At 38.9% G+C, this 14278-nt stretch overlaps 1 protein-coding gene across 1 annotated transcript; it reads right to left on the bottom strand.

Annotated features, from left to right (window-relative positions):
• Positions 1 to 2716: 2716 nt before the first annotated feature.
• On the bottom strand, positions 2717 to 13510 carry LOC149817123 (uncharacterized protein At5g49945-like). Its single transcript, XM_089987870.1, has 3 exons — positions 12306 to 13510; positions 3915 to 4118; positions 2717 to 3791 (listed from the first exon to the last, which is right to left on the bottom strand). The coding sequence occupies exons 1-3, from the start codon at positions 13491 to 13493 to the stop codon at positions 3561 to 3563; spliced, it is 1623 nt and encodes a 540-aa protein (XP_089843996.1). The 5' UTR covers positions 13494 to 13510; the 3' UTR covers positions 2717 to 3560.
• Positions 13511 to 14278: the final 768 nt, after the last annotated feature.

Here is a 14278-nt window from a genome sequence, read left to right as displayed (position 1 = left end):
TTTTTTATTTATTTATCACACAGAGAAACCCAAGCCCTGATAGCCGATAGATCATAGGCCAACCCTCAAAGGGTAAAACTCTGTGGTTAGGACCCTTGTCCCAAGGGCTTATACTGGGCTTCGGCTCATGCAAAGGGGTAACATCTGTAGGAATCGAACCCCAACTGCCCGTTTGACTGCCGAGGCCTGCTCCAACTACGCTAACCCCTTTGGGGCTGTATCAACTGAATAATTGTTAAGGGTGTGTTTGATGCATGCAAGTATGAGGTCTAGGATCTTGGATTCATGGGTTTCTAGTCAGACTTCCTCCCGTTGAACTGGAAATCCTTGGATTTCAGTTGTATTTGGGATCTTAGGTTTAAGGATTTCTTACATTTGATGGGTGATCGGATCGGTGGATCGGTGGATCTCTGATTTTGAAATCCTTGGCATTCAAATGAACCCTAAATGATAAAGATTTAGTCAAGGATATGTGGGTAGTTGTAAAGCTATGAATCTTACTTGGGGTTTAGATTGACACTTGAGCTTGGGTTACCATGTACACAAGGAAAATGATTTCTTGACCAAGGCATTAGCTAAAAAAAGGGGTGTTAGACTTAGATGTCATGAGAGTTTATAAAACTTTCTGCCCATCTATCTACTTGACAGAGGACTCTCTCTCTCTCTCTCTCTCTCTCTCTCTCTCTCTCTCTCTCTCTCTCTCTCTCTCTCTCTCTCTCTCTCTCATTTTTATTCCAGCTTGTCAATCATGCTATTGTTTTCAAACCATGTTCGTCCCATGTCAGGTGACAAACCACCATCACCCCTAACCAGGAAGGCAAGCCCTCGTAGGCAATTGACCAAAGCACTTAGTAAGTATATTTTTTTGAAAAACCAAGCACCTACTGGCCTTTTTTTTTATATTTACACGGAGAAACCACCTCTAAGATCAGACACCTAGCAGCATTGACTCTGCTTGTCATACTTACGATCACTGTCCTGACAGCATAAAACTCTGTGGGCTTACCCCTTGCCTCCACAGAGTCGCCATGAATACCCGACTACTTGATAATCCCTTCTAACAAGTTTAGGTGCATTCTTAAATTTTCAAAACATTGGTGATTTTTTTTATTATGCTGAAAAATTAAATACCAATTTCAAAAGCCTCTTTTAAAAAAAAAAATGCAAGACGTTAATTTCAAGCCATTGTGCCACCTTGATGTTAATATCGTCATAACCATCAATGTTCACCTCTTTGGGTTAATAAGTGGTTCTCTAAAATCTCAAGAGACAAATGAGTCACAAAGGCTGTATGTAACCATCATTGTTTGCACACATTCACAAACACTTTTCATTCTTTAGGTGAATAGCTATACCAATTCTAAAGTGAATCATACTGAATCGACTAAAAAATAATTAAAAAATATTTTGTATCAATCACGTGTTAAAACCACTAAAATAATATTAAAAATTAATTTTAAGTATTTTTTATATTTATTAAAAATGACCGATTTAGGTTAGTATCGTATCGATTTTCTGCCGGTATGATAAGTATCGGCCGATGCCAAAAATTCATGTACAAATTTGTCCCAGCAATAGAATTTTTATCTCAGTGCTACTCTTGCTCAAGCATGCTTAACTTCAAAATTTTGATGGGGATTTATTGCATTAGCACATTTATGCAATGAGGGCGCGGTAAAGACTTGTGAACATCATCAAGTTGATGAGAGATGTCTTAAGGGGTGCATGTCCCATGCTGCAAGGCTGAAGCTGAGTGTATTCCTTTGTGGGTAAAGATTACCTGATAAACTGGATGTGCGAGGCATCGTCGATTATTCAAAAATAAATGAAGAATGTTTTTATTTTAAACAAAAAAAAAACTTAAATAATAGGCGTTTATATAATCCCATTACGTTGAGGACTTTCATGGAGCCTTAAATTCTCACTGGATGGGCTCAACACCATCTGTTTGACATGTATCATGCATTTTTAGAGAATTCATTAGTAGGTTCTCCTTTTTCCAAAGATTCATCAGGGTAAGTCAAACAGAAAAAAGTCATGATCTTCTGTAAGTTTGAATAAAATGTTTCACTACATAAGTGACCACATGCCTAAACATAAAAAACTTGGTCAGGATAACCATGTTACTAGCTTTGTTTAATCCAGCAGGGTAACAAACTGCCAATTCAGATAATGAAGCAATATACAAGACAATCTAATCAAACCCTATAAGGCTCTGTTTGGGAGAAGGCACTTGGGGGGAGCTGCAAGGAGTTGAAAAAAGTACAAATACTGGATTTCAATGGAAATGGTTTTCAAGGGAGTTTTAAACTACTATTATTTGGAAACACTAGTAAATCCTTGAAGGATTCAGGCTTTTAAATTGCTTCTAATTCCTTACCATGGAAAGCAATTTAATGTAAAATGGGATTTGACTAGAGTTCCATAAGATTTAATATATAGAAAAATTTATATTTGATTAAAATCTACCAGGTTTTATTGAAGCATTCACCTTCAATAAAAAAATACCCAAAAAATAGTAATAAATGCATAAGTGCAATTAAAAGTTGAATTGAAAATTTAAGTAAATCTATTAAAATATCAAAATTAAACATCCTAAAATAATCAACCACAAAATAAGAATATAATAGAAGTTAATGAACCAATGGTGCGTGTGACCACCTATTTAAACAAGAGAGAACTCATCAAGGTGTTGGAGAAAAGGAGTCAAATATCATGTCAATACACTTTTTGGTAGTTCAAAATGATATTATAAAAAATATTGCTACATTTCACCTGTAATACCTCCACTTGCACAACCACATTTAGTTAGATAGGGCTAATATGAATATTTATAAAAGCACAGTGTAAAACGTGACAAAGCAGTTATTCAGTTTTCCACAAACCAACAAATCAGGCACCCGCCGGACTCCACCTCATCCAGGGAGTCGTAAATACCTCCTCCCCACAGAGGGAGCTGAAATTGAGGTTTTACGGGATTTGGGTTTGGCGGATTCTTAGCCGAACTTCATGCCTCCCTTCATTTCCTTCTCCCAAACATCATCCAAATTTTCTTGGAGTGGTACAACTCAGATAACTATCTTAAACACCATCTCATCTCCTCCGACACCTTCCTCCCAAACACAGCCTAATTTCGGTTGGATTGAAGTTGCATAATTCCAGTCTATCTCCAAAGAAACAAACTAAAAGTACATAGCTTGTAACTGATTGTGCCTGCAGGAAAATATTGACCATGATCTACATAATTCAGTGTATCATCGTGCACATGAATGCTGCAAGAGTGCAAGTACTCCCTCATTTAACATGTAGAAGTAGCAGAACTAAGGCCTCCAACGCAATCACAAAGAAATGGAAAACCAAAATCTTCTTGTTATCAGCACCTATTCCACACCATGTGGCATGCGAACAGAGGTGGAAAACAGAAATAATTCAGAGAAGGTAACAAACTATTGAGATTGATGGGTCCATGGCAAGAAGATAAGATACGAAGCTTGGCTGATGGGATTTGAAGTGATGAATATGAGATTATGCTTCAAACATCATGAGAGTCAAGATGCAGGCTAGTGGGCACGAGTCATCTTGACCTTTGGCATTGTTTTTTTCAGTTGCCGAGCACGCTCTTTCTCTTCTTTCTTACGAATTACCTCTGCACTGAGCTTAGCCTCAACTTCCTCCATCAATTTCCTACGCTCCGCCTTCTTTTTCTGTATAGCTTCCTGCCTAGCATTTTGAAGCTCTTTATACAGATCCTGAGCTAGTTTGGCTCGAGCGGAGTCTATCTTAGAACGAGCCTGCAAGAAAGAAATATAGAAAATATACTAATGAAGCATAACCAATAAATAAAGTCCAATGGCCGCATCTGCCTACTAAATGCTTTATTTACCAGAGATAAAAGCAGCAGGTGAACAACTGACCTGCGAACTAAGCTTATAACGCCCGATTAAATCAATATAGTATGGTACAAGGAGAACCAATCTTGTCATATCAGCCATTCTGTTTGCTTGAGGAAGGACGAACTTGAAAACCAGCATTTTCCTTTGACTACCGGGATATTGATCAGAAAAATGTAATGAAATGAAACTTTTTCCAAATTTTTTAAATGCCTTTTCACCAAAAACCTGCATGCAGCAATATAAGATCCTGATAATTGGTATATACTGGACAGGCTAGGAGTTGGCTTCAATTTAGACTGAAATCACCTCAACTATTGTAAAGTGCAACGTGGAGTGACAAAAGAACATGAAGCAGAAACAAAAGAAATTCAGGAAAAGAGCCTAGCTTGCAAAACCAGCGACATGAAATAACAAAATAACAAATATTTACATAATACTCTCTCTCTCTCATTGGTAGCCAGTTTACATGCAAGAAACTAGCAAGTTGTTCAGAAACATGTAACGAAAGAACAAGAGGATATGCAAGACGTGGAATATCTGACCCATCCCCCAATTCCCACATACCTTGAAATTGTAATGAGGGAGTCTTCAAGGATCGAGATCACAATGACACGGAGGGCACACACACACACACACAAGAGCCAATTATGGGCAAAAGCACAAGCCATTATGGGCACACAAATAAAGAATTATTTTTTATTAACTATAAAATGCTCAAAAATGCATTGAAGATACAAAAGAGAGGAAGGCTACTGGGAGCACCCAATGGTTAGACTTGTCAAAAGACCAGAATGCCCTTGAGCAGAAAAAACAAAAAAAATAAAAGGAAATAAAATTACACTTATATTCTAAATACATTCTAAAAATGAAAATACATATGTACATATATATACACTACACATACATACATATATGTGTACAATACACACACATATATGTATATATATTTACATGTATTAACAGAAATCCCCTTCCACCTCTCCCTCCCCAAGTTGAGGTGGCTAAATGCAAGAACTTTTCAGTTAGAGAGCAACGCTCTCTCTCGTAGCCTTAGGGTCCCCTAGTAGAAGTAGATATGCATATGACTCCAACCTGAAATTAGGATGACAGGGTGTCATATGGCATGAATAGTAAGATTATTATTTTACTAATATGTTGTTTACCTTAGTGATGGCCAAGGGGCTAGTGGTGCCCTGAAAAGTGATGGATGGTCCTTGGACAAATGGACAACTCCTGTAAAAGAACTGAGTTAGCCACTTTTAGTGCTCAATGGTGGCACACTGTTTCATTAGATACATGTATTTTTGCCAATCAAACATGACTTTGAGTGATGGCCAATGAAAAGACAACATTATTGCTTGCAGGCTCCAACATTCTTTAGAACTGATTGTGATGGAGCATTAGTTTCTTGGGTTGGCGAACCTACTGACACCCATTCCTTGGGTTGAGACCCTACGAGAGAGAGAGAGAGAGAGAGAGAGAGAGAGAGAGACCCAACATAATAAGAAGAAGGAGAAATCTATAAGTACATGGTTATGGGACCTAGAGCAAGATTCCATGGCCAAGCTTAACTCTTCGACACCTTGGGGTATTTCGATGCCAGAAACTTCATGTCTAAGAAATTCAAAAGTGTGAGAAGCATGACACTGAGTGTCCACTTTTTCAGGGATACTTTTCTGTTGAAAAATGTAAACTCCGCGCTGTCTAAAGAATGTTGGTGTCTAGACTCTTGAAGTATCCAACACTGATATCTTGGCCCACCAGAAATGTCAAGGTAACAGGTGACTCATGTCAAGTTAATTGAGAGAAGGCACTACTGAGTACAGGTGCCTCTCCTGCCATTTGAGGTTGATGGGTCCCCTACACTAGGATGAATCATTGGAAAAATCTGCATGGAGTGGTCAAGCCCCAAATGGGCTCTTGTAATAAAGCTTTAGTTTCTCCAAAGGTATCTTAATCCTTCACAGATTAGACACATGTCCTTGACTAAGACGAAGCAACCCCTAGGTACAAGTGCCCCCACTGCCATTTGAGGATGATTCCCTACACTGAGATGTCCATTAGAAAATCTGCATGATGGGGTGGTCAAGCCCGAAATGATTTCTTCAACAGAGTTGGACCTCAACTAACATAGATATATGTCCAATAATTTTCACAGTCTGGTCCCATTAAGCAAATATTGACCATGAAGAATTGTCACTACATTGGCAATTCACGGTCAACTTTTCTTTCAAGTTTCAGCCCTAGAAGCCGAATCCAATATAATGCTAAAATATGAATAATTTATGTGGTTTCATCACTGTCAAATATAAACATCAAGATTTTTGTTTCAATGTAGCGGCCCAAATGTCTTGCATGGAGGAGTGCAACGCTCAAAGAGTCCTAAAAAAACAATATGGAAGATGAGAAGAAATGTGAAGATGCCCATGACAAGGCTAGCAGAATCCTTTGTGCAAGGAACACTACTAAGAAAAATGAAGGTAGACCATATGAAGAGGGGGAGATAAGTAACAAATATGAAAGCACACAAAGGGACACAAACAGGAGAAGAGATCATGGGATTTGTCAAGAGGAAAAATCATTCATTTTCAGTCAAATGAGTCAAATATTGTTGAATGATGTCATCAATTGCACTACTTGCATCAGATGGAGAGACTCGAGAGAGATTTGAGCATGCATTTCATCTTTGATAGTCTAGAACTTATTATGGATCCTCGAGGAGCACTCAATGGAAAGAAATGTCATTTCACTTGTACGATATCTGAAAATTTTAGTATCACCACCCTCATGTCATGACCTCTCAACAAATTTTGTGATGAAGGGTACAAGGGTATTTTGTCTTTTTAACTGCTCATGAAGAGACTTCTACATCTTTGACATACATGAAGTATTATTTGTAACCAAAGGTATGCCGTAAGTACCTCTAGTATTAAGATAGTGAATAGAATGAGAGTATACCAGCTGCTTCTCCTCTCTCACTTTCTCATCCATCTTCACTTCATTTCATTATTGTATTGTTGTTCAAAATGTAAACCCTTACAGAATATGTAGAATGGTACCAAAGCCACAATCACCCTAAAGTTATCAAGTTTAGTATATATATATATATATATATATATATATATAGTTGATGCCACCCCAAAATTGAATGACCAACCTAAGGGAGAGAATGAAAGGTGTTAATATCAGGGTTGACAGTCGAGGAAGCATGAATGGGAAGTGCAAGTGGGAAGCGAGGCACTTCTAAAATTTTAGGAAGCGGGAAGCACGGGACGACTTAGAAGCAAATCAGGAATCATCTCAGAAGCGAGAAGGGAAGCAAACACTAAGCGACCTAGGAAGCAAACCGGAAGCGAACCAAGATTAAAAAAGAAAACGAAGGAAAAGACCTAGAATTCAAGTGGGAAGCAAAAATGTAATTATATTTTTCCTAATTTACCAAAATATAAGATTTTTATTATAAAACTCAGAAACAGTCAAACAGATTATATATGAATTACACACACACACACACACACACACACACACACACACACACACACACACACATATATATATATATATATATATATATATATATATATATATATATATATATATATATATATATATATATATAAAACATGCAAACACAGAATATATATAATATACATATTATAATAACTGAAATACAGAATATATAATATAACTGAAACACAAGATTATCAGTTATATATATAACTGAAAAACATAAACTATAACAAAAACAGGAAGACCGAGAGAGAGAAATAGGAATAAGAAGAAAAAAATAGGAAGAAAAAGGAAAAACAGGAAGAAGAAAAAATGGAAAAAAGAAAAGAAAAGGAAAAAACATGGAGAAGAAAAAAAGGAAAAACAGAAAAAAGAAGGAAAAAAGGGTATTTCTTTTAATTTTTTAGTAAAATTTATATTTTTAAAGGCTAAAATATGTCAACTGGGTAAGGGTACAGAGGGTATGATATATATATATATATATATATATATATAGAGAGAGAGAGAGAGAGAGAGAGAGTTTGAGTCTGGATCCACATATGATCCAAACCCAAACTCTTTCGTCTCTCTCTCTTTATATATAAAAGGGGAAGCAACTACGAATAACCCCTTTCCCCACCATCTCTCTCGCTCCACGAAGGAGAACCAGAAGACAAAGAAGAAGAAGAAGAAGGGGCTAAGTGAGGACCTAGCCCCACCGTGTCTCTCTCTCTCTCTCTCTCTCTCTCTCTCTCTCTCTCTCTCTCTCTCTCTCTCTCTCTCTCTCTCTCTCTCTCTCTCTCTCTCTTGTCTTCTTCCTCTTTTGTCTTCTTCTTCCTTCTCCTCTTTCTTTTTTTTCTTCTTCTTCCTTCTCCTCAACAACAACAACAACAACTACGCCTTCATCCCAAAACAATTGGGGTCGGCGATATGAACCAATAAAGAAAATCAATATGGATCTTCCACATAAATCCTTCTCCTCCATTCATTTCTATCCAATGCCATGTCCTCGGTGAGGTTCAAAGCATTCATATCCTTTCTTATCACCTCCATCCATGTCTTCCTAGGCCTACCCCGACCTCTTTTAACTAATATATTTTTCCATTTCTCCACCCTTCTAACGGGAGCATCATTAGGCCTTCGTCGAATATGTCCAAACCACCGTAAACGATTCTCTCTCATCTTATTTTCAATGGGTGCAACGCCTACCTTCTTACGTATCTCCTCGTTCCGAATCTTATCTTTTATTGTATTTCCACACATCCATCTCAGCATACGCATCTCAGCTACACTCATTTTTTGAATATGATGTCTCTTGGCAGCCCAACATTCCGTACTATATAGTAAAGCGGGCCTAATAGTCGTCCTATAAAACTTTCCCTTCAACCGCAATGGCATTCTACGATCGCACAACACTCCAGTTGCACTCTTCCATTTCATCCACCCAACCTTTATCCTATGATTTACATCTCCATCAATTTCTCCATACTTTTGAATGATAGATCCCAAATATTTGAAAGAATCATCCACCGGTATTTCGTGCTCACCAAGCTTCACTACACTCCCATCACTACTTCGTTGCTTACTAAATCGACATTCCATGTATTCTGCCTTACTCTTACTCAACTTAAAACCTCTTGCTTCCAATGTCTGTCTCCATAATTCTAACTTAGCATTAACCCCAACTCTAGACTCATCAATCAAAACAATATCATCAGCAAACAACATACACCACGGCTTTCTTCCTTCTCTTTCTTTTTTTTTCTTCTTCTTCCTTCTCCTCCTCTTTCTTTTTCTTCTTCTTCCTTCTCCTGGGGAAGCTCACTTCCTATTTAAATCTTGGGAATAGTGCTGTGTTTCGTGCTTTCGAAGCACATTTTGGGGGAGCACGTTTCCCAACTCCTATAGGCACTTCCGGTAACCCTAGTTAATATGCAACTGAAAGAACCTGATTCTAGAGATTTTTGAAGCCTTTTACCACATGGTTCAGGGCTGTACAACACGTTGCATTTTTTTTCTTTTCAATATCATGACCTTGGGCTTGTTCTGGTTTTCTAGTTTCAAGATTCTGAAAAGATTATGACCTGCTTGGGATGTGCTTAAGCCTCGAGTATGTGTGACTTGTGTAAGGAATAGAATTTGAATGTAGCATGCAGATCCTATAAAACCCTTGGTATCTTAAATTAGTAGCTGAAGAAAATGAGGAAAAAAACAAAGAAAGAAGCAGCTGGTTCTTGGCCCCTAGTATTCCTCTTATGCGAGGGGCTACACCTATCAAGTTTTAATTTGTACCAAAGAACCCTAATCCGGGTAGACACGAACAACCATAACAAGTACAATACAATGTATGCCACAATAAGCATCACCCCCAAATGTACAGTAACAAAATAACACAAAATAAAATGTCACAATCAATTATATTTTGACTCGAATTCAAAATTACTCTTATTGGGCATAGGAATGACATATCTCATGTTAACACTCCCCCTCAAGTTGTACGCAGTGGTTAAACATGCATAACTTGTCACTGATTATGCCTCATTCTAGATAACCGTTTATCTAATATGTCAGCTATATGATGATCCAAAGCAATGAACTTCATACCAATCTTTTCAAATTCAACTCTTTTCCAAATGGAATGATAATCAATCTGAAAATATTTTCAACGATCATGTAATGCTAAAACAAAAGTCAGTGCAACTATCCACTTGTTATTGCAATAAATCACTGATCTTTCGTTCTTCATTTCCAACATATTCATGGGTCTTCCAATCCAAAATATTTTATCCACTACACTTGCAAGGGTTTTATACTCTGTTGTCATGCTTGATCTAGCAATGGTTTTATGTTTCATGCTTTCCATGAAATCAAAATCAAATCTTTAACAAGATATATACAATAACCTGGTACAATTTTTCTTTGATCTGAATCTTCAGCCCAATCTGTGTCAGAAAAACTAAATACATGTTACATTTGAATGCTCATGCAATCATTTTTTATGATAAACTAAACTGTGATTTAGTGTTTCTTTTAACATGCCTCACCATGTGCATATAAGATGCATAAAGTGACAAATTTGATTTATAGTGTATGCTATGTCTGTTCTTGTTATAATTAGATACTATAAAGCACCAGCCATGCTTCTGAATTCCTCAAGCTCACGACAAAGATCTCCATCATGTGATGATAATTTCTTTAATAACTACTGTTGGTGGTGTATCTAATGGTTCACAATTATGCAGACTGAACTCTGGTCACATCTCAAGCAGTGGACTATTCATTGTATAAGGTCCAATCATACCATGTAATCCATGATATAGAAAAGGTGGATTACCAACTACTATCTTAATGAATCAATGTTTGATTGCATTGAAGAAACTTTGAAACCACATCCTTGAAGCTTGTTAAGTTATATAGATTGATTAAGCTTGCACATGTATTTCTTAGGATTGGCTTGCTAAAATCAAATTGACTGTTCCATACACATCCCTTTTAACTCTCCATGCAGAAACATATTCTTGACATCTAATTGATAAAATGACTAATCAAATGACAATGCAAATGATGGCATTATACTTAAACTTGCTAAACCATGTTTGTAACCCTTTGTGACCATATGTGCTTTATATCTCTCTATGCTTCTGTTACATACATTCTACCTAGCAGACCCACTTACATCTAGATGCATTCATGTTAAATTGCTTCAAAGTAGGATGGTGGCTTTCTTTTCTTCTTCTTTTTTTAAGGTTTCACAGAAAAAAATCACAAAATCAGAATGTCATTCTTCTGTATGATCCAAATATGGATTCTTATATCCTTAAGGATAAAATTAGTTCACCTGCAGTTTTCACATTTAAAGTTGATTTAGCTGCATGTACCTTAAACACTCTCTAACGCAATTGACAACACATACACATGTGCGCACCCAAACACACTCCTGATACAGAACACATTAAAAAATGTGTAAGGAAGTAAAGGAAAAGTGTAACTCATAAGATCTCATATATCCTACAAAACAAGCAGCAAGCCAACAGAGAGAGCCATGATACTCTGAAGTCTCAATTGTAATTAAAACAATCAAAGAAAGCATTGATCTAATTTTACAATTAGCTTGCTTTCCACATTCCACCACAGAACTTGGAGGAGAAAAAAAAAGAAAAAGGAAAAGCACCATGCTGTTTTTGCCATGAAAGATGGAGAAACCACCCCTGGAGTAAGAGACCAGGCCGTGCTGGACTTATGCCTGTCAAATCTGGGATCTCTTCTCTGGTGGTGTAAAACAGTAGCGCACCCCTCGCCCCCAGGGTGTCGCCTTGCTTCGGCTTAATGTGCAAGGGGCTGACGCCCGTGAGATTTGAACCCAGATCACCCATCTAGCTGCCTAGGCTCAATCCCACTGCACCAAACCCCTTTGGGGCAAGCACCACGCTGATTGGATTTCATCTCCAATACACTGTTGATAAGCCCAAATCTGCCATAATTCAAGAAAAGTATTTGAATTCTATATTGGGTTCTCTAGCCAGTTTTGTTCCTTAGTACTTTCTAGCACATCTTTCCAAAGAAAAATCAGTGAATTTGCTTCCTTTCACTCGTATATTTATTTGGTAAGGCATGTAAATGAATCACAGTCTAAAATTTTGCTCACTCTAAAGCACTAACCATCGTTTCACCTAGACGAAGCATTTATTAGAAAAAAGAGAAAAAAAATAACTGAATGTAAAAACAATAGCAAACCAGATGAACAAAGAAGAAAAAGTTGAACAATAAAAGCTAGACGTACCAAACTGAAAGCATCACAAGGAACACTCAACTTGCACCAATCTAAATGTATGAAAGTGAGAGAGAAACAAAGAGCAAAACCAAACATGACAACATCAAATGCACCAGAGAATCAAGTATTCTGATAATAACTAATCAGATTACCTGATCGAGCACAGAATCATTGATCAGATCTGAAGCGACCTCTCTCGACTCCGATACGACAACCAAATCATCCGGCACCCACTTCCGGTTTGCGGGTGGTGAGAGCAAGGAAGCAAACCTCTGCAGATCCCTGTTCTCCTTGTGCATCGCCTTCGCCGCCTTCTTACTCGCCAACGCGAACACCACCTGATCCATGCTATCATCGTTCATGAAGACCTGGAAGGTGATCTCGTCCCTGCAAGGGATGACCAAATTGTAGAGCCTCGAGATGACGTCGTGCCGGTTCTGCAACTCCATGGTCGCCAGGAGGCCCTGGCAAAACCTCCGCCCGCTCGCGTAGAATTTGAAGACATTCTGCCCTTCCTTCAACAGCAGAGGGTTGTCCTTGCCGTCGCCGATACCCAAGAGGCTGAAATTCTTCTCAAAGATCGAATCCTTGGTCGCGAAGTGCGTCGCCCACGCCAACGCGATGTTCTCGTTTTCCCGCTTCCCCGTGAAGTAATTGATGGAGAAGGCGATCAGGAAGCTGATGCAGATCACCTCGACGTGGTATGAGGGCCGTCGATTGCCGGAAGGAGGAATTGGGGACTCTTCGGCGGTGTGATTTTTCGGGGTTTCTGAAGGTGGCTGCGGCTCTTCTTCCTTGGTGGGCTGGTGGGGGACGGGAATACCTTCAAATTCGTCTTCATCCCAGTATTCGAACGTCGACGCAACCGGAGACAGTGGTGGTTGTTGTTCTTGTTGTTGATGATGATGATGCTGTTCTTGTTGTGTTGAGTCGATTGTTTCAAGGGGCTCGAAATCGGATGAATGGGTAATGGGGGGACGTGGGGTGGAGATGAAACGGATGGCTTCGTCGAGTCCTTCCAACTCGTCGATTGGGTCCTCGTCTTCTTCGCCGAAACCTTCGAATTGAGGGGACGCCCTGCAGGAGAGGAGCTCTATGGAGAGCAGAGCGATGACAGAGAGGAGGATGTGGGAGCGATATACGCAGGTTTTCTCTCTCTTGGCCATCCTTAGAAGGCAACCAACAATACAGGCTCCTTCGTTTCCTCTTCTTATACCATCACTCTTTCTGGTCAAGGCCTCACGAGAGAGAGAGAGAGAGAGAGAGAGAGAGAGAGAGGCCGGTTGGATTTGTTGTCGAATTAAGAGAGAGGGCGAGTAGATGAGAGTGAGGTGTGGCATTTAAACTTGGTTTGAATGCAAGCTGAAATGGAAAGTCTAATTGTTTTTAAGCCTTGTTTGGATGACAGGAGCTAAGACTTGGGTTTTGCCTCAAACCTGGTTTGTCAAAAGAACATGAACAAAATTGCTTGGGTGATCAAAAACTTGGAAAACCCAAAAAAAAAAAAAATAGTCAGCCATTTCTCGGTTAGCCATTGGCCGATGTTGCCCCTTGCCTGGTAACATCGGTCAAGCCATTTCCCGGCAGGTGACTGTGCCAAAAATGGCCTTTCATGTGCAAAAATTAAACCAAAAAAAGAAGAAGAAAAAAAACAAACTATGGCTGGCCATTTTCCGGCCAATCCATCGGCTGGGAAATGGCAGGGCCAGTGTCGCTTGGTGTAGGAGACACTGACCCAACCATTTCCCTGTTGGTGACTAGCCAACTCGTTTGAATGTTTTTGGTCAGTGTTTGGTCATTATTTTTTTTCAAAAAATGTAAAAAACAACTTTTTCCGGACAGCGGTCAGCCAGAAATGACTGGACACATATGAGGGTAGAGGTTCCATGAGAAAGAAGGGGGATAGAGGGGGTTAGGGGCTGGGAAACAGCTCCCTTCGATAAACCTGGTTGAAAAAAACAGGGGGAGAGGGTGTTGACCTGTTTTGTAAAACCGAACCAGGTTGACCCAAACCCTGGTTTAGCACCCAACCCAAAACCAGGTTAGGTTTTCCACCTGGATTACAGAGAAACTCTGGTCTTGGTGGTAAGTAGGTCACAGATCGAACATCAAAGGATAAAACTTC

This window comes from Nuphar pumila, chromosome 14, assembly GCF_984573655.1.
Source record: "Nuphar pumila chromosome 14, dmNupPumi1.hap1.1, whole genome shotgun sequence".
In the NCBI taxonomy this organism is placed as follows: Eukaryota; Viridiplantae; Streptophyta; class Magnoliopsida; order Nymphaeales; family Nymphaeaceae; genus Nuphar; species Nuphar pumila.
Note: the sequence above shows the minus strand (reverse complement) of the source record. Positions and strands in the feature narration are given on the sequence as shown.

What these genes read in the sequence shown, in the direction of transcription:
- LOC149817123 (XM_089987870.1), bottom strand. Translation starts at nt 13,493, where the DNA reads ATGCCACACCTCACTCTCATCTACTCGCCCTCTCTCTTAATTCGACAA. An exon ending in ATGATTCTGTGCTCGATCAG is followed by an intron (nt 4,119 to 12,305) that starts GTAATCTGATTA and finishes TGCTGCATGCAG; the next exon opens with GTTTTTGGTGAAAAGGCATT. An exon ending in GTTATAAGCTTAGTTCGCAG is followed by an intron (nt 3,792 to 3,914) that starts GTCAGTTGTTCA and finishes TCTTTCTTGCAG; the next exon opens with GCTCGTTCTAAGATAGACTC.